The 20,014-nt window shown below is 36.0% G+C and overlaps 2 protein-coding genes across 2 annotated transcripts in view; both read right to left on the bottom strand.

The window, feature by feature from the left end:
- Positions 1–7,592, bottom strand: part of LOC128547918 (transcription cofactor vestigial-like protein 4) — a 35,404-nt gene extending 27,812 nt beyond the window's left edge. The window contains exon 1 of the mRNA XM_053521806.1: positions 7,276–7,592. Coding sequence (XP_053377781.1) covers positions 7,276–7,339 — 64 coding nt within the window. The 5' untranslated portion in view covers positions 7,340–7,592. The remainder of the gene's footprint in view (positions 1–7,275) is intronic.
- A 5,753-nt stretch (positions 7,593–13,345) lies between these two features.
- On the bottom strand, positions 13,346–15,160 carry LOC128547747 (heat shock 70 kDa protein 12A-like). The gene has a single exon (XM_053520885.1). It carries the CDS (start codon positions 15,158–15,160, stop codon positions 13,346–13,348), a length of 1,815 nt encoding a protein of 604 aa, XP_053376860.1.
- Positions 15,161–20,014: the final 4,854 nt, after the last annotated feature.

A 20,014-nucleotide genomic window follows, 5' to 3' on the forward strand; every position in this document is an offset into this window, starting at 1 on the left:
GTACTATCCTCTTTTTTTATCTAAAAGACTTTTTTTAATTTACCACAATTAGTACATGGTAAATTCTTTTAAACATGATGAGGAGATAGCATTAATATAAAATAATTATGATGATTTGGGCAAAAGTTTGATCAGTACTTTTCATTCATTATTTTTTAGTAGTGCATTTCACAATGAGAAAAAAAGTAAAGTCAAAGGGAGATAACTCAAGCCTGATCATTACCAAGAGCATTTGAGTTTAAGTCCCTTACTATAATCAATACAACTGACTACTTTAATACAATCAATCCCAGGAAGCAAAGGTCAGTTAATGTTAACAGGTCAAAAGCCTTACATCTAAGCAGATAGGTGTGTACCAATATATCATATATATACAGCTTTAATATATTTGTAAAGGTGTGTGCTGTTTCAAAGATACATTACTATGTTGGCATAAAATTATAATCATAAAATTTTCGTGAAAATGTTATGAAATTTCGAGAAAAACAATACTTTCGCGAAAAACTGAATAAAGTTTCGTAAATTTCAGAGAACATTTAGTGAAAAATATTATTTATCTGGTTATCGAGACTATATGTCAAAACAGTGCCCAGTACTGCATATATAGATAACTCTTTAAATACAACTTCTGTTTTCATGAAATAAAGAATGTTTCAAGAAAACAAATTTTTTGTTGCCATACTCTGCATACACTTAAACAGATAATTTTTGCATAAAGTTTTAATTTTTCGTGAATAGTCCTTTTTTCTTGAAAGTTTATAAGATTTTTTAGGATATTTTCAAGATTATCTTATGCAGAAAAAACAAGGAGCTGCGATCAATAAACGCTTGATGCCCCCAGTGGCATCCTTGTTGGCAGATTTTGCACCTACATTTGTGTAAGTCGAAAATGAGGTCCAAAATGAGGTCAAGGTCAAACTGAGGTCAGGTGATGTTTGAAGATGAGGAATGGTCACAGGTTACATCTGTATTAGTATAAATTCATTCTTGTAAGGGGTATTGATGCTAGACGAAACGGTCCCATCTGGTTAACCAAGAGATGGCCCATATAAAGCAACCTAAGTCCAAAATGAGGTCAAGGTCAAACTGAGGTCAGGTGATGTCTGAAGATGAGGAATGGTCACAGGTTACATCTGCATTATTATTATATTAGTAGCAAGTCATTCTAGTAAGGGGTATTGATGCTAGACGAAACGGTCCCATTTTGTTAACCTTGTACGGACGGACGAACGGACAGGACAATCACTATATGCCTCCCGCATCAGAAGATACTGGGAGCATAAAAACATTTTTTTGAAGATACTTCATTTTTCACGAAAACAAGTATGGTTTTCTCAAAAATTATCTTAATCATTTACTTATTATTGTATGCAGTTATTGGCACAATTGTGAAGTTTTTTCAATAAGAACAAGAGTTTCTTTTCATGAAGGGTTTTTAAGTTTTCACGAAAACTACGGGTTATGTGAATTTTCGCGAAAACTATCTGCTGAAGTAGATGCAGAAATATGCCACCATACATTACTATAAAACAAAAACTTTCAGAACAATAACTGCAAGAACATAACTGCTTGCATGTGAATGTGTTATACTTAACATTTTGCTAAATTCAAACTTTTGCAGATCAGGTTAACGGTAATTGCTAGAGAGTAAATAAGTATTAAACTGTCTACTTTTTAAAGGTAGTTAATCAGATTTTGGTCCAGTAATGTATCTGTTTCTTATCATTTTACTTATTTATGTTCACCGAGTGCTTAATTCATGTAAATTTTCACTGGAGGTGTTTTTATAATTCAGTATGCTACTCTTGTCAAACCAAGACAGAGTTATTTAAGTACAAGTTTAAATATATATGATAAACATGCTTTGCATAGGGAATGACATGAATATAAGTATGATAGTATAACTATATTTGTCAAAGAGTTGCACTAACAGCCATATATATAGGGGTCTTCATTTTGCAAATTGTTATGGTATTGTTAATTAAATTTTTAAAAGTCTGAGAGCCAGAGTAAGACAGATCAACAAATCTCCTCTCAACTTTAAGTTATTTACTGTAAAATCATTAAATTTTGTGGGCATGAAATTTTGTGGTTTTGGTCAAAACAGCAATTTCGTGGGGATATGAATTCGTGGATATCAACTTTTGAACATAAAATTAATGGGAATTTTACTTGTTTGTTGGGATTAAATTTTATGGATTGACTCAACCACGAAAATTAGTCCCCCATGATTATTAATTATTTCACAGTAATTAAACATTAATTCATCATAATTTGATTTGATTTATAATGAAAGTCTGATATATCAAAGCCAAAGTCTGATATAGATGTGACAGTCTTGTTTTCTATAGGGTGAAATGAAGCAAATTCCGTATAATCATTCTGTACAGCTATATATAAACGAGGTTTAGAAAAAATAGAAATACATCATCGCATATCTCATATAGAAACTCTTCACAAAATTTTATTTTTATTTTGCTTTTTCTTTTGAAGATATTATATAACTGGAACTGAAAATACATAAAATAACTTATAATAACAAAAATTAATAAGTTGTAAGAAAACAAAAGCCATGTTAGACATGGCCAATCCCCCCGCCGGGCATATTATAATTGAAGGCTAAAGTTCCTGGCAAGTTAGTGTCTGAAAGTATTAATTTTGGGGAAAGTTTTGAAGAACCGTTTAGTTGTGGTCCACATCAGGGGTTTTAATGATGTGGAAGAAAGAATAAGTCAGTGGTGAGGTGGTTTACTGCTAAATTTTATTAATTTTCATGAACAGTATAGCTATGATGTTTTTCTATATGGTTACTGTAAAAAGAAGGAATGGAAAGCTAACAGGGAACAAGAGTGCCAGAATTGTCACAATATATGCCCGTCACAGCAAATTTCTTTACTCTAGCAGCTGTATTTGCAAATGGAATTTTAATTTTGTGGTTGTTTAGTAATCATTGTAAGTCTTTGTTTTTCTAAGTCCACAAAAAAACTCCTTACCAGGTAGAGATATCTTGAAATACACCTAAAATTGGAAAGTAACATCCATGTTGTACCACATAAAAGTGGTCTTGTTTTTTCCCTATGGTCAATTATAAAAAAGTTACAGTATAAGTTATTTATAGTAACAACTAAGGGAAGTTAATCTTAAAAAAAAAAAAAAAAAAAAATTGTAAGTCCACAGAAAAATCTTTACCAGGTAGAGATTGGTCAAAATACACCTCAAAATTGGATGTAGCATGTATGTTGTACTACAGAAAAGTGGTCTCGATTTTTCCCTACAACTAGTAATGAAAAAGTTACAATAAAAGCTATTTAAAGTAACAACAAAGGGAAGTAATTCTAAAGACGGGAACTGCGCATGACACTTCGTCTCATGATGGTGTATAATTGTGCCAAGTTACATCAAAATCCCTCCATGCATGAAGAAGAAATGCTTCGGACAAAGTCATTCTTGTATCTGACCTTTGGCCTCTAAGTGTGACCTTGACCTTAGACCTAGGGACCTGGATCTTGCGCATGACACTCTGTCTCGTGGTGGTGAACATTTGTGCCAAGTTATATTAAAATCCCTCTATGCATGAAGAAGAAATGCTCCGGACAAGGTTTTCATTCTTGTATCCTTTGACCTCTAAGTGTGACCTTGACCTTAGACCTAGGGACCTGGTTCTTGCGCATGACACTCCACCTCGTGTTGATGAACATTTATGCCAAGATATATCAAAATCCCTCCATGCCTGAAAAAGATATGCTCCGGACAATTTTTTTAAAGAAAATACAATAAAGGGGAATAACTCAAAAAATAGGCAAGGTAGAATTATTGTTCTTGCACACTGCACTTCCCCCCAATGTGTTCTATCAGTGTATGAAGTTTGAAGAAAATCCCTCCAGTACTTTTGGAGTTATGCTCCGGACAAATTTTTTTAAGAAAATAAGATAAAGGGGAATAACTCAAAAAATAGGCAAGGTAGAGTTATTGTTCTTGCACACTGCACTTCCTCCCAATGTGTTCTATCAGTGTATGAAGTTTGAAGAAAATCCCTCCAGTACTTTTGGAGTTATGCTCCGGACAAAGATCGTTGCAGACGGACGCACGCATGCACGCACGGACGGAGAGCATTTCTAATATCCCCTTCGCCTTTGGCGGGGGGATAAATTAAATGTATGCACTGATGCAGAGTCAACTGCCACTAAAGATGCTCCACATAAAGTTTGAATGGAGTTAAAAAGCCATGACGATTGACACTGAAATGATCCTGCCGAGATGACCAAAATACGTTTCATGGCATTGAAATAATAACACTTAGAATTTACCTGTATTACAATTTACACCCCAAGCAAAGTAAAGTTCACATCAGTGAGGGGCAAGTGATTCGAAGTCAACGGTGTACCACTTGGGTACAATCCTCAGGCTCCCTCACCAAAAGTAAAACTATTTATCTGGAATACATGTAGCATGGGGCTTTTTTACCAAGAGGGAAGGGGCCCAGGCCGTAATTTGGGGAGAAAAATAGCTCGGTATTTGGGCAAAGGGGAATAAAAACAAGAGCACCGACTTGCGGGTGCTGACGCTCATCTGATTTTTTTTGTGTAATAGAAATATTGTCCTACCCATGTTTTCTAAGTCTAAAAAGGGCCATCATTCTTGCAAAAAGCAGGATAGAGTTATGTTTCTTGATGTACAGTGTCCACTTATGATGGTGAAAAACTGTTGCAAGTTTTAAAGCAATAGCTTTGATAGTTTATGAGAAAAGTTGACTTAAACATAATACTCAACCAAGAAAATGATTTTCTAAGTCCAAAAGGGGCAATAATTATTGCAAAAATCAGGATGGAGTTACGCTGCTTGCTGTACAGGGTCAGCTTATGATGGTGAACAAGTGTTGCAAGTTTCAAAGCAATAGCTTTGATAGTTTAAGAGAAAAAAGTTGACCTAAACATAAAACTTAACCAAGAAATCTGATATTTTCTAAGTCCAAAAGGGGCCATAAATCTTGCAAAAAGCAGGATGGAGTTATGTTTCTTGCTGTACAGGGTCAACTTATGATGGTGAACAAGTGTTGCAAGTTTTAAAGCAATAGCTTTGATAGTTTAGGATAAAAGCTGACCTAAACATAAAACTTAACCAAGAAAACTGATTTTCTAAGTCCAAAAGGGCAATAAATCTTGCAAAAAGCAAGATGGAGTTATGTTTCTTGCTGTACAGGGTCAGCTTATGATGGTGAACAAGCATTCCAAGTTTCAAAGCAATAGCTTTGACAGTTTGGGAAAAAAGTTGACCTAAACATAAAACTTAACCAAGAAATCTGATATTTTCTAAGTACAAAAGGGGCCATAAATCTTGCAAAAAGCAAGATGGAGTTATGTTTCTTGCTATACAGGGTCAGCTTATGATGGTGAACAAGTATTCCAAGTTTCAAAGCAATAGCTTTGATAGTTTAGGAGAAAAGCTGACCTAAACATAAAACTTAACCAGGCAACGCCGACGCAGACGCCGACGCCGACAACCGCTCAAGTGATGACAATAACTCATCATTTTTTTTCAAAAAATCAGATGAGCTAAAAACCTGATGTAAAGTCAATTTTGGGGGAAAACTGCATGATTTAAAGGGGAAGGGGCCTCTTAACGGCCCCTATTATAGAACAAAAGGGAAAAACACCTAAAACTAGCAGATGTTCTTTTTTCATTATTATGAAATCTGGACTATCAGCAGAAAATACATTTATGACAGAAGCAACAAAATATTTGTATTATAAAAGCTAAGTTAACCATCAATGAGATCACACAATCAGACAAAATAAGAACTCAACCACTTAACTCCCTTGATCTTATTTATGTGACATAAAACTTTTACTGATAGAAACTCTATCAACATGCCATGCATACCAGCGCCTCCCACGACTCAATCAGGTATCTCTTATATCAATTCATAATTATTATGCGCATGTAGTACCAGTATCTAAATTTTAAGTACAAGACTTATAAACATACACAGGAAAGTAATATTTTTTTAATCGAAGTATGCAACCATAAACACAGGGTAATTCAAATTACTATGGTTTCCACTAAATGAAATCATTTTTCTTTTCACAAATTGAATAGGACATAGTTTGAAAATGTTCGTAGTTATCATGGTTATAATCGTAAGTTTTTTCTTTAAGTGCTTAATTTTTTTAAATTATTTTTTAATTAATTTATTAAACTGTCTTAACATATGGCTATTTGTTATGTTACACCTCTATTTTTTTTACAATTAATATATAACACAGAAATTTTACTTTTACAAAATAAAGAAAAAATTAATATTAAAACATATAAATTTTAATCACTCTCAAATACGTTTCATGGTGAAACCCAGTAATTGAGCAGTGGTGTTGCAATGTCCAAATAATAGGACTTTTAGGGATAGCGTGATTAAATATGACTGTCGCTTACCATGATGGCAACTATAAAATATCAGATCATAAAATATGCTATCCGACAACGGGAATAAACACCGCTACATGTCTGCATGACAAGGTTCAAAGTAGTAAAGTTCAAACAAAAGATCTCTAGTTTCAGCAGCAAGTACTTTTTTTCTTGATCTGCAGTAAAAATCAAGACATCACATATCAAATTAAAATTACTTAATAATAAATATTTTAAATTTGTTTAGGTATTTTATCTTTTATTGCACACTAAACATTTCCTTTTATTATAATATTATAATGTCTCTATCATAGTCGCCGTTTTATACTTGGTTATCTGGTGTACCCTTTGAATGGAATGAATAAAGGTATTCGCACACAAAGAGCATTCCATTCATACTTTGCATGTTTGCATTTACTCGTTTACCAATAGCGTCAAGTAAATAAGTCGACTATAAAATAGCTAAGTTTAAACTGGCAGCCACAATGATAATTATAGTGTCATTAACTCAGCAGTGACATATAAAGGCATCAGAGTGTCTTAAATATCTTGTCAATTAAAGTTTAGTTGCACAAGAGTAAAAACTTAAATGGTATGCAAGGAATTTCACATGCTGCTGCTTATCAAATATTTTACCATAAAAACTGCAGTGTCAGTTTCCCCCAAGAAAATATGTCAAAACAACAGGTTCAACAAGATGAAAGGGATTATTTCCGTCCACTTCCACGTTTTTTTCCTAATTAATTTTGCGTTCCTTCCATGTCAATCAAAAATTCTCGTGACGTCACAGCATACACAAAGCGGCTTCTTTGAAGTCCTAATTGAACCAAAACAGTGAAATTTTCGCACCAGGAAATTATGTGACTGACTGACCTTTCTTATCGTTTGTTTCCACCATTGATGCTGCCCGAGACAAAACGTCCAGCGCTGTTTCCATGTTGAATGATAAATTCTCTACACGGGTCAATCGAAAATGCCGTCTGCTACTGGCTTCTTTATCGCTGTGCGTGCAGAACACGCGACGTTTTTGTCTATAATCAATTGTTTTACGACAAATGTCTAGGTGTTGTTAAGAAAGAAACAAATGACACATTTCTATCAATATGTAAGTTGTTGTTAAATCCATAAATATTTATCCTGTACGAAGCGAGTGAGTTCAGTTTGAACCATGACTTGCCCTCTGGAATGTTTGGAATTCTTGTTGTAGTCACATGACTAACATGCGGTACGGTAGCAGTCACGTGATCATGGATAACTCTATTTTAAGATATGCATTAACCGTGACTACGGAAGGCAATGTTCGCCATGTGCGTACTTGCAAAACTTGCAAAATTAATCTGTATTTTTTTCGAAACTATATTTATCTAATCATTCACATTTAGTTATGTTTACCGAGTTAATGTTTTCACTGGATGTAGAGTATTTTCAAAATTTGATAATCTAGTGATCTAAACACACTTTGCCTATTTAAAGAATGATAACATTTTTAATATAAAGTTAGGTCTAAGAACAATTGTTCAGAGTTGCATTTAGAAAAAAATAGACAGTTAATGTTCCTTCCCCAAGTAGGTCGTATTTCTATGCCCATTTATATCTACCTATCTTCTTATTTGTAATTTCTTTCTGCTCTTAATCACCATTGTAACTTGCACTAACATAATAATTTATTTATTATATGTATTTGTGTTTCATCAAAAATCAATCGCATTTCCCGCCAAAATTTATCATTCCAGTCTACTGGACCATCATGTTACCTAAATAATGTTATTTTAACAGTTTTGTTATTGCAGTGCTCAAAAGTCGGCTAATGGGTATCTGATATTTTATGTTTGCCGCAAATTAATCTTGAAAAAAGAAAACTGAAAATATTTTTCAGTAGTTAAAAATATGTGACATGACGATTCGATTTTCAGTAAAAAAAAAACAACAACAACAAAAAGTCATATTTCCATTAAAACTTACTAAATATAAAAATGTGAAGTAGCCTATGTGATCTAAACGTTGGATGGATGGATAGAGACATTGGATCATATAGGTTGTCAAGACATGTTCAATCGCAATGTATAAAGTATCTATGGCAGGTCTGACGGGGAAATGTCTTAAATGTGACAAGCCGAACTTTTCCGCTCTAAACCAGTCCGGCCTGGCACAGAAAAGAAAAGAAAATCATCTTCAACCATCTTTTATGACTCTGTGTTGTTAAGGTCCAGTCTATAAAAACAAGAACAAGAACAGTGATCCGATAGGGAAAGGCACGTGCCAAGAAAAAAAAAACAGAACTCCGTTTTACCACATATTCATCGATATCATCATGGTTTACATCCGAGATAATCAATACGTATATATATGACACATCCCGTAAAGACAGAGACAGAAATACATACAGTAGGGTCTTTCTTGCTTGCAATCTCGGAGCTGCACACTGACTGTAAAATTATGTGGAGCAAACTGGAAGTAGTCCTTTATTCCTTTTACAGGCACCTCACAGACTCAAGCTATTAAATGTAATTCTAAAGTGTATCACAGCAAACAAATATTGCCCCTACTATGGCTGATGGAGACTTCAGCTGCGGAAATATAGTATGGGCGATCATGTATGGCAAACAAACAAGAACATGGCCTGTCCCAGGTAGTCAACATATCATAGACTAGACACAAACTAAGATTTCCTTCATAAAATAGCCGACAGCCTGTCAAAGGGGTAAACAATATACGTCCAACTGATAGTTGTACCACGACATTTTTTTCATTGATTACGACACTAGGACAAAGATTAAAAAGAAACATTACAAGAATACATCCGCCTCAAATCGAATACATACAGCAATATTTACATGTGTGTTTTACATTATTAATATATATATAATATAATAATATATAAGTGTATATACAACCAGCACAAAATAGGAAATAAAGGAACAGATTGGGACAACGCCTTTGAACAGTGGGAAGATTAAGTCACTTTATGGTGCACATCAAATCTACATCTAACCCGACCATGTTTCAAGGTACAGTCTATATATGTAAATAAAATTTTAGACAACCGCTCAGGAAAATACGAACGGACTGTAGTACCATGTACATGTACATGCAATGCCTGATTTCATTCAGACCCAGGTAACAAGACTGAATATATTGTGCACAGATTTCAAATGTCTGATCTGCTTCTTGCTTCTTGTCGTAGACAGCCAGGTTTAACCATAACAAAGAGTGATTTCTCTTGCATCGATGCTGCAATTAAAAGATAAATACATAAGACACAGATGTCTTCAAAGACAAAACTATTTTTAGAAAACATATTCAGGGCATATGTCCACAAGAAATTCAGGGATCCTTACGAAAAGTACATCTCTCGTGGGTTTTTTTCCGGACAATACAGACGGTGATGACAACATCTAATCAAGGACAATAAAAAACTGATACTCCTTAGGTATAATATCACTTCGTGAAAATGGCATACTTCATTTCAAAAGCAATTATATATATTTTTTTTGTACCTTGAAATCCAGTCCCTGATGCCCTCCTGTCCTACGTCCTTTCACGACATAAGATAGAGACCGTAGCACCATAGCATTGTATAATACATGTATATGGATGTGTATACTAGACAACAACGGCAAAACCAAAAGGCTGAACACCAACCAGACATGCGATGTGTCTCAAAACAGACAGGTGTTAACCTTTTTTAATAAAACGTTGTATAACTTTATAAAAAGCAGTTGGAAGAAATAATTTACCCAAAACCGTACGAAGTTTGACAACAACAACCACATAAAAACACCTTAACAAAATATTTACGCAGTTAATAACAACGATAATATGGGTACCCCACCACCTTCGTCCATCCCAGAAAGCAACAAGAGAATGAAATATTGCCATGCAATACAAAGTTCCCTACTGGAAGGCACCTAAATTTCTCTATTGTTATTTATAGTAACAACAAAGGGAAGTTAATCATAAAAAAATCCAAAAAAAAACCCTCTAAAATTCTAAATAAGTCCACACATAACTCTTTACCAGGTAGAGATAAGTCAAAATACACCTAAAATTGAATATAATATGCATGCTGTACCACAGAAAAGTGTTCTCGATTTTTCCCTACAGCCAGTAATAAAAAAGTTACAGTATAAGCTATTTATAGTAAAACAAAGGGAAGTAATTCTAAAAACAAGAGTGCCTCATGGTGGTGGACATTTGTGCCAAGTTACATCAAAATCCCTCCATGCATGAAGAAGAAATGCTCCGGACAAAGTCATTCTTGAATTTGACCGTTGACCTCTAAATGTGACCTTGACCTTAGACCTAGGGACCTGGTTCTTGTGCAAGACAATCCCTCTCATGGTGGTGAACATTTGTGCCAAGTTACATCAAAATCCCTTCACACTTGAAGAAGAAATGCTCCGGACAAAGTCATTCTTGTATCTGACCTTTGGCCTCAAGTGTGACCTTGGCTTTAGACCTAGGGACCTGGTTCTTGCGCAGGACACTCCGTCTCATGGTGATGAACATTTGTGCCAAGTAATATTAAAAGGATTGTTGAGTTACAGACTCAAAAAAAAAAACCTTTTTGCCTTTGACTTCCAAGTGTGACATTGACCTTTCAGCTATGGGCCCGGGTTTTGTACAAGACATGTTGTCTCATCCAGGGGACTATTTGTGTCGACTGATATTTAAATCCTGTTTTGCTTGACAAAGTTATAGACCGGACAAGAAAAAAATCCTATTGACCTTTGTTCTCCAAGTATGACCTTGACCTTTAAGCTAGGGTTCTGGGTGTCATCTCATCATGGGGAACATTTATGCCAAGTAATATTGTAACCCCTTGATGGATGACAGAGTTATTGACCGGACAGGAAAAAAAACCTGTTGACCTTTGACCTCCAGTGGTGACCTTGACCTTTGAGCTAGGGGTCCGTGTTTTGCGCAGGACACGTCGTCTCATCATGGGAAATATTTGTGCCAAGTAATATTAAAATCCCTTAATGAATGACAGAGTTATGGACAGGACACGAAACAGACCCTGTTCATGCCATGTAAACATTTGACTGCAAAGTGTGACCTTGACCTTTGAGCTAGGGGTCTGAAAGTTGTGCACGACACATTGGCTTATATGTGGTATATTTGTTCCAGGTAATCTTAAAATCCCTTCATGGATGGCAGAGTTATGGATCGGACAGGAAAAAAGCCCCGTTGACCTTTGACCTCCAATTGTGACTTTGACCTTTGAGCCAGGGGACGGGTCTTGCGCTTGACACATCGTCTCATCATGGGGAACATTTGTGCCAATTAAAATCCCTTCATGAATGACAAAGTTATGGACCGGACACGAAATTGCGGACGGACGGAAAGACGGACGGAAAAGTGAATTCCTATAGTCCCCGAAATTGGTTTTCAACCAGTAGGGGACTCATAAGCAACGCACATATACATGTCATTTTACCATATGAATGAAGTTTCATCTGAATGCAAGTATGTCTAGCCACAATCATGTACCGGTAGAGGCATGACTGCATAGACTTACAAAGTCTGTTGAGATCAAATAATCTGTAATAATGTTAATTACTTTCTTCATACTAACACTGATATTTTCTCAGAAAGCCATTTTCTCTCTAGGCTCATCTCAACAGAGATTGAGGTAAGAGATATTGTATTTTTTTTTTTAGAAAGTGCTATTAGAGAGGAATGATTTTATGGCCAAGTGCTTTACGTTTAATGACTCTAACGATGCCAGTCTAGACTCTGCAATCATTAAACAGGCCTCGAAAAAGTGACATGCGCTTTCTACACTTAATGGGGACCATGTGACGTGTATGAAATATAGAAGTCGCCCGACTTGACATCAATGAAAATGTTGAAGGCTTGGTTTGACTGAACCTGTTCATGGACGGTAGTGGAAATGCAACCTATGATACACGCCTAGAATGCAATTCCATAACAAGCGGCATATCCATGGTCCCCAGTAAAAATAATGGGCTTACCCTAAACGACAAAAACAATGGGCAGAACTAAAGAAACTGGATTTTAGAGCGAGGATCTAGTAGTGGAATTCCTTTTAAAGTGTGATATAATAGAAAAAGTGTAAAACCAAAGATCGCCCAACACGACATAAATAAAAATGTTGCAGGCTCGGCTTGATTGATCTTGTTCATGAACGGTAGTGGAAATAAAAGCTACCATCTACGCCCTCTAGCCCTGGGTTGAGCAGAACTCAACATTTACTCATGTTTTAAGTAACACAATATAATTTAGAGATACCGACAGTTGTATTCATACGGCGGTGCACATATAACCTGCAAGTTTGCGCGACAAACTCCCATGCACAAATTATGCCAAAGGACACATTTTGTCTTCTAAGTCTAAGGGCGTATAACGCTGCAATTTGGACCAACCCTGCATATGTTATGCACATGAACTTCATGGTGAGCATATGTATTGTTTCATTGCATCTCTTTGAAAGTGTGGAAGAAGATTGTACCACAGAATGTTTGCAACTGACAGACCAATCAACCAACAGACGCACCTAACAGAGATGACTTCTATTTAACTTCGTTTTCGAGGGTATAACACCTTCGAGTCTAATTTTCTTTGATTTGTACTAGAGTAACACGTAACGCCTACAAGGCCAATTTGACATAACATAGTGCAGTAAAATTGTCCGGGAAATATAGGAAAAATACATCTATATTGTCCTTGGTAATATAATGTGCATGCCAACTAAACAATGCATGAACAAGGAAGAACTAAAATTGTTATGATCATTTGATAACACAATAAGTCTTAATATAATACTGTATAGGTCTTTGCGTAATATTATTCTCAGTTTATGGCTGGAGTGTTGTCAGTTACTTACGGACAATTGGTAAATATGTGTAACATATCTAGCAACACTGTCAAGTTACATGACATTAATACGTGTACTGTTGAAACTATTGCGGTACCAGTGTCAAAGAAAATCTAGGCACGCGTCGTATTGAACACCTGTAATTTGGTCAATCACTTTTATCTTTAACTCCGTCTCTCCGACAATGAGATGATGTTCAGTAGCCACAAAGCTGGTCCAGCCCTCTGATGTAGGCTTCCTAATAATTTTTCCAACCAAAACACAGTCTTCATCTTCAGTACAATATTTTGGGGATTCACATGTTGATCTATAAAGACATGTTTCGAGAATTTCATGTTTCTTGTTTTGACTCGCCATAGGGGTATTAGTTGACATTGTAAATTTCTGGCCGTATTTTAGAATCTGGCCTTTTTGAATGAGCTTTTTGAAAATTAGACCACAAAATGTTTTTCCTTCGTGAGCAAACTGGAGCGTCCTTGGATGAACACCTTGAATGAACTCCTCTGCGCATGCAAATCCATAAGTGTATTTTGCTCTCCTCTCTATAATGTTTCTAGGTTTGAATCCCATCATGACTGCACCTTTTAGTACAGCTAGTCGAGCATCGTTTTCCAGAACTATCCTGGCTATGGGGCATTTCTCTTGAATTCTTTCCCTAACAAATGGAGATTCTGAATAACCACCAACAAGAACCAATGTCTCAATGGTGTCGTGCTCACATTCGTGTAAGATTTTTGTAAGTTTCTCTATTATTTTGTTCACGGAAGAGTTGAAAAATTGTTCCATTACTTCCTTGCTAATCACTAGCTGACATCTCTGTTTCCGGTACAAAAGTTTATCTTCATAAACTGTCCTTGGAATTATATTATCAAGTGTTTCCTTTTCTACCAACTCTAAAATGTCTAGTAAAGCAGGTTCCAGTTTAATAACAATTTTTTCTTGAGCACTAGAAAATAGTTTCTTTTTTCTTTCAAACTCGTTCATCAGATCAATGTAGCAAGATGTGTATTCTTCCTTAAAACGGGTATACACAACTGCACCCACTAGTTTTATCAAAAACTGTGTAAATTCAAATTCAACTCTAGTACCTCCAAGTTCACCACCTGTAGCCCTATATATTTCTCTTAGGTTTCCTCCATCGAGTATTTCATGAACGCAAATATCTGCTGTACCACCGCCGAGATCTGCGAGAATATATTTATGTCCAACTGGTAATGTACGAGCGTATCCAGACCCAAAATGAAGTACCTGCTCTCTTGCAAACAAAGAGGCTGCTTCTGGTTCCAACACAAACCTTAAGTTTGCCTCCTGTATACCCGCCAGCAATGCAGCCTCTTTCATAAATTGCCGCGCTGAATCCGTCCATATAGCAGGAATAGTAATCACCCAGTCTATGTCTGGTTCTAATAGACCTGCATGAGACCCCTTTATAAGTTCTACTGCACATTCTTTTATATGTTCTATCACTAAACTAAAGATTTCAATAGCTCTCATCTCTTTATTCCTTACGTCTGATATTGTAGTTTCACGAGTTAATCTTTCACCTCTAAATAGTGCCATTTTAAAAGATTTAAAAAGATAATATTTCTTTTGTTCAGAAATACTTAGTTCGCAATATAATTGTTCTGCATCTAGTCCGAATGAATTAAGTGTTTTATCTTCGTTCAGTAAAACAGTTGTAGGAACTCTGTCATCGCGAAGAATGCGGTCAGTCTTGGCTGTTCGCAGCCCAGTTACTCCACGATCTCCTCTGAAGGCAAAAGCGTATCCTGTGTAGGTGGTTCCAAAATCTATGGCAGCAACGACCAGAGTGTCAGTCTCTCTAATTTTATCAGTCACTTCGAGTTTATCTGTTGCCTCGTTAGTCATCTTGTCTCGTTCATTTTTATTTTTTCTCCTACTTCTGCTATTCCCCATTGTCATTTAATTTTGTGATATTAAAAAATAAAGTCCATTTAATAACACAACTAAATTTAAGTTAGTTTGTTTCTTCACTTCCTCATTGGATTTATGTGTCGATGGGTATTAATAATCCTAGATCATTTTACCTGAAAATTTAAAATTATCTCCGTCGCTTCTTATGTACAAGGCGCTTGCGATTATATATATAATACTTGAGTGCATTATCTAACACATACTCCACGCGCGCTTCCTAAATCGAAAACATTTGCACAAGTTTAATCAAAGGCACTGGCCTCCAGGTCGTACGACAACAAAAAAAAGAGATTTTTGTTCAGATATCAGAAAATTATTGCTACATTTTTTAAAGAAAGCTTTGAAACTTATATGGAAACACATTTTACTAATGTTCCCATTCAAAATTGAAAAGCGTTTGTAACGAGGTACCGATGGTAACTGCCTTAATTATAAATCTTTATATTAAACGATCATTCAGTACATATTCCTCCGTGATGTACTGGACAAGAACGCGGGAAAAAAATTATGGCCGTGGCGTCCCGGGTTCGATTCCCGACTCGGTCGTGATTGGCATATTTCATATAGTTTGGAAACAAAAACTCATGTTCTCATGTTCATAATCTGACCAAAACTTTAAAGAAAGATCCTTTTTAGCCAAAATCTAGAGGTCGGTGCCCTTGTAAAAGGAGAGCATATGTCCTGAGTTGAATCAATGTTTGGAGTGTACTAGAAGTTACCTGAAAAGTAAATATGTTTCCATTAAATCGAAAAAAGGCTTATCGTTTTGAAAACTGCGGTTTAATGTTTAGTTACCTTTTACATCCCCGACATTCTGAAAAATATCAAATTAAGTCAGTCATATATATGTTTTCACAGGCTTTTCCCAATTTTCTATGACCCATGTTGAACAAGGACAAATTGAGTTTTAGACATTAACCATATCATACGTATGGGAGAAAACCATCTGCAGGCAACAACTTCAAGTACTGTCTTAAATTAGCAATTTATTTGTTTGTTTGTTGGGTTTAACTTCGCACCGACACAATTACAGTTCATATGGCGACTTTCCAGTTTTGATGGCGGAGGAAGACCTCCGTGCATTATTTGATCACGGGCAGGCACCTGGGTAGAACCACAGACATTCCGTAAGCCAGCTGGATGGCTTCCTCACAACGCTCCGAGTGAGACTCGAACCCACATCGGCGAGGGGCAAGTGATTCAAAGTCAGTGACCTTAACAACTCGGCCACGGAGGTCCCTAGCTCAGTTTATTTCTACTAAAAGTATACCTAAATATGTATAAATCCTCTAAAAACAGTCAGCAGCGTTGCTAAATTCTTACTCCTTTTACTTACTATCATGAATTGATGCCGCCTTAATTAGTCGTAAATAACCAGTACAGAAATAGTCTGAATTGAATTAAACTGTAGAAAATAGAAATAACTTGAATTTTGGGATAAAAGGGAAGTAATATAAATGAAATGAAATGATCTCTTAAGTTCATTCAATTATAAAGTCGTCAAATGTTTTGCAATGTCTCATGCAGTCTTAAAATTTTATGTAGTAAATTAGGTATAAGATATATGTTCTTGTTTAAAATGTTTGATTGAAAATGTCAAAACTGTTAAAGAAGTCACATTCAACCTCTAAGTTTGATCTTGAACTTTGAGTTAGGGGCCTATATCTTGCATGCGACACAACGTTTTGTTCTGGTGTATGTAGATAAAAATAAAATTCGGACAAAAATGACCTGAAATATTTGAAAACGATTATGACCTTGACTTTTGAGCAAGGGACATGGGTCTTGTGCGCGACACATCGTCTTGTCATGGGGAAAAGGAAAATGTCAAATAAAAAAATCCGTTGATTGATGGGAAAGTTACAGATCAGATGATATACCGAAATATGACCTTTTACATTTGACCTCCAAGTGTGACATTGCCATTTAAACTGCAGCTCTGGGTTTATGCGCGACACATCGGTTTGTTATAGGGAACATTTGTGCTAAGTTATATCAAAATGTTCCTAAATGGATGACAGCGTTATGGGCCGAACAATTATGACTAACAAAATGACGGACTGACGGACGGACGGAGGGATGTGTGCATGCCTATAGGCCCCGAAACTGGGTTTTAACCAGTAGGGGACAAAAAAGCTTGTCCCTTATCTACGTTTATTTAGACATATATTCACTAACATTTTCAGCGACATGGCGAGGAACTGGTCAGTTATTGTTTAAAAATTAAGACATTACGGTAATAATATACATGTGTACATGAAGAAGGGCGTTCCTTGTCGTGCCCGAGGGCTAGCTCGACCCTTCTGTCAAGACTATATTTTAATGGTAGATGTGGGTTCGTTCTTGGGGTGCTACACATCCGGGATCACTTATTTGTCTCCCAGAACACACACTTTACTGAAACAAAGTAATAATTATCTTAGATAATACATGCATTTATTATGCATCATAACAAAGTAAACATCTATATATACGCATTCATGAATATCAAGAAGGCAAGTGCGATGAAGCATTTACACTAGTTTAATAAAGGTCTGACGTCGACGTCATTTATAGTATAGGCGACGTCGGCAGAGCCTCGCATTTTATTATTTTATTAAACTCGTTTAATAAATTCAATATGAAAAGGCACTCATGTAATATCCTCTATATATGCATCCTCCTGTGGAATACGCCCCTTATTTATTCAATCTAACCATAGTCTTAACGCTTTACCCATTATGCAAGTTAAAATGCAAATATGTTTTTTTTAACTGTAATACTCTTGTAGATCTTTTATGATTTTATCTATTGTATTTTTGAAAATAACAACTAACATTTAATAGATGTTCCCTGACATTCTTAAAATCCTTCGATGACTAACTTAAAGCAATGCAAGTCTAGAAATAGTGAAGGTAAGTTCTTAAAATTCACAGATTTTAAATGTGAAAGAACGTTATTTATGCATATTTTGTTATCATGAATTTTGTTTTTTTGTCACTTATAAAAGTTTTATCATGGAATAGCCCAGATAATTTTAGGCAGTGGCTACGATTACGGTACCGTAATCCTAGCCTCCGATTCTAGGATTACGGGAGTTCCGTATTCCTAGACAACCCTATGAGAATAGGCTAGGATTACGGAAGTATTTAAGAGACATCAAATTTACGTTAGGACATGCATAAATGGCATTGTAAACTTACTCATTTCGCTTAATTTCAATAATATGTTGTGCTATCGATCGGCCGTTTTGGGTTAGTATAATCTTAATGGCGGTTAGCGGAAATATTATAGAATTATCTATGTTTCGTATATACCTTCATTTTTTTTCATCAAGTCAACACAAATGGTCTTTAATAACATACAATATGGTTATAAATCATAAAATTCAAAGTACAGAATTTTTTTTTAAAAATCTAACTTTGACACTCGTATTTCTAATATATATCCGCGCGCCGCCATTAAGATTATACTAACCCAAAACGGCAGATATAATGAAAAATTAAGTGAAATAAGTAAGTTTACAACGTCATTTATGCGTGTCCTAACATATACTTTATGCCTCTTAAAATACTTCCGTAATCCTAGCCTATCCTCATAGGGTTGTCTAGGAATACGGAACTTCCGTAATCCTAGAACCGGAGGCTAGGATTACGGTACCGTAATCGTAGCCAGTGCCATAATTTTATTATATATATGTCTTTACACTAGTCCTTTGGTATTTTTCTTCCCGATGGAGAATTTTTCGTATTATTTCACTTCTTCCGTAAATCATTAAGTCATATTCAACAATCAAATAGCTAATACAATATATATTACAATATAGTAATGTGGTCTCACTCAGCAGGCACGTTTTGGTACGGTAAGGTACGGAAATAGTACGGGAAATACGCAACACGTCAAAGTGAAAGTAGAATTTTCAAAAAAATCTCTGACAAGTTTTGAACACGTATTTAGGTTACAAGAAGGAAGGAAAAAAGTTAAGTGTTTACATAAGTTGTCCTTTAAGAGAAGAATTAATATCTTGTTGTAAGTATGGGTAGATCTAATTAAATAGTTAAGATCCCAACTAGGTTATCCAGCACCCTTGATCTCTTCTTTACAAACCATCCATCCCATGTCCACTTCTTCTTCTTCTTCTTCTTCCTTATAATGAGCTGGGATCTTTCTAGAACGTTTAAAGCTCAACATGACTAGGCATGAGTGGTGGCGTGCTTAGTCTCAAAAATTAAAAACTCCCCAGTTAAAATGGTAAAACTATTTACAGTGTCATATTCGATGAAGTGTCAGGTTACCCCGTGAGGAGTGACCTGAAGGCATCCAGAGAGGGCGCAGATATCGTGCTGGCTGGGAGGAGATTCCAATCTCGAACTGTCCTTGGAAAGAAGGAATTTGCCAGCGCCTGGTCGATGATCCGTTCCTGGAATAGCCTGTGCTGCCCTCTTGTACACGAGTCGCTTTCCTTGAGTATTCCATCAGCCTGTATGTCTACAAGGTTGTTGCGTATCTTGTACATCATGACCAGTCTGCTATGTTTCCTACGCTGTTCTAGGGACTCCCAGTTGAGGTCTTTAATCATCTGTGAGACGCATCCTGGGGTCTTAGTAGAATAATCGTTGAAAACAAAGCGGGCTGCTCTACGCTGGACCTGTTCAAGTGCTGAGATGTGCTTGGTCAAATCCCTACCGAGTCTAGCAACCTCGGATCATGATATAATTTTTCATGAATTGAATCTTCATAGGGGCCGCCCAACCCAACCAAGACGCCCTATAAAACTCTATACAAAGGCTAATTGGGAAGGGCTAAAATCTGACATGAAGGCTTTTGGTGCTAGCTTTCTCACCGAAAACCGTTCAG

The sequence above is a fragment of the Mercenaria mercenaria genome, chromosome 13 (assembly GCF_021730395.1).
Source record: "Mercenaria mercenaria strain notata chromosome 13, MADL_Memer_1, whole genome shotgun sequence".
Lineage (NCBI taxonomy): Eukaryota > Metazoa > Mollusca > Bivalvia > Venerida > Veneridae > Mercenaria > Mercenaria mercenaria.

What these genes read in the sequence shown, in the direction of transcription:
- LOC128547747 (XM_053520885.1), bottom strand. Translation starts at nt 15,160, where the DNA reads ATGGGGAATAGCAGAAGTAGGAGAAAAAATAAAAATGAACGAGACAAG.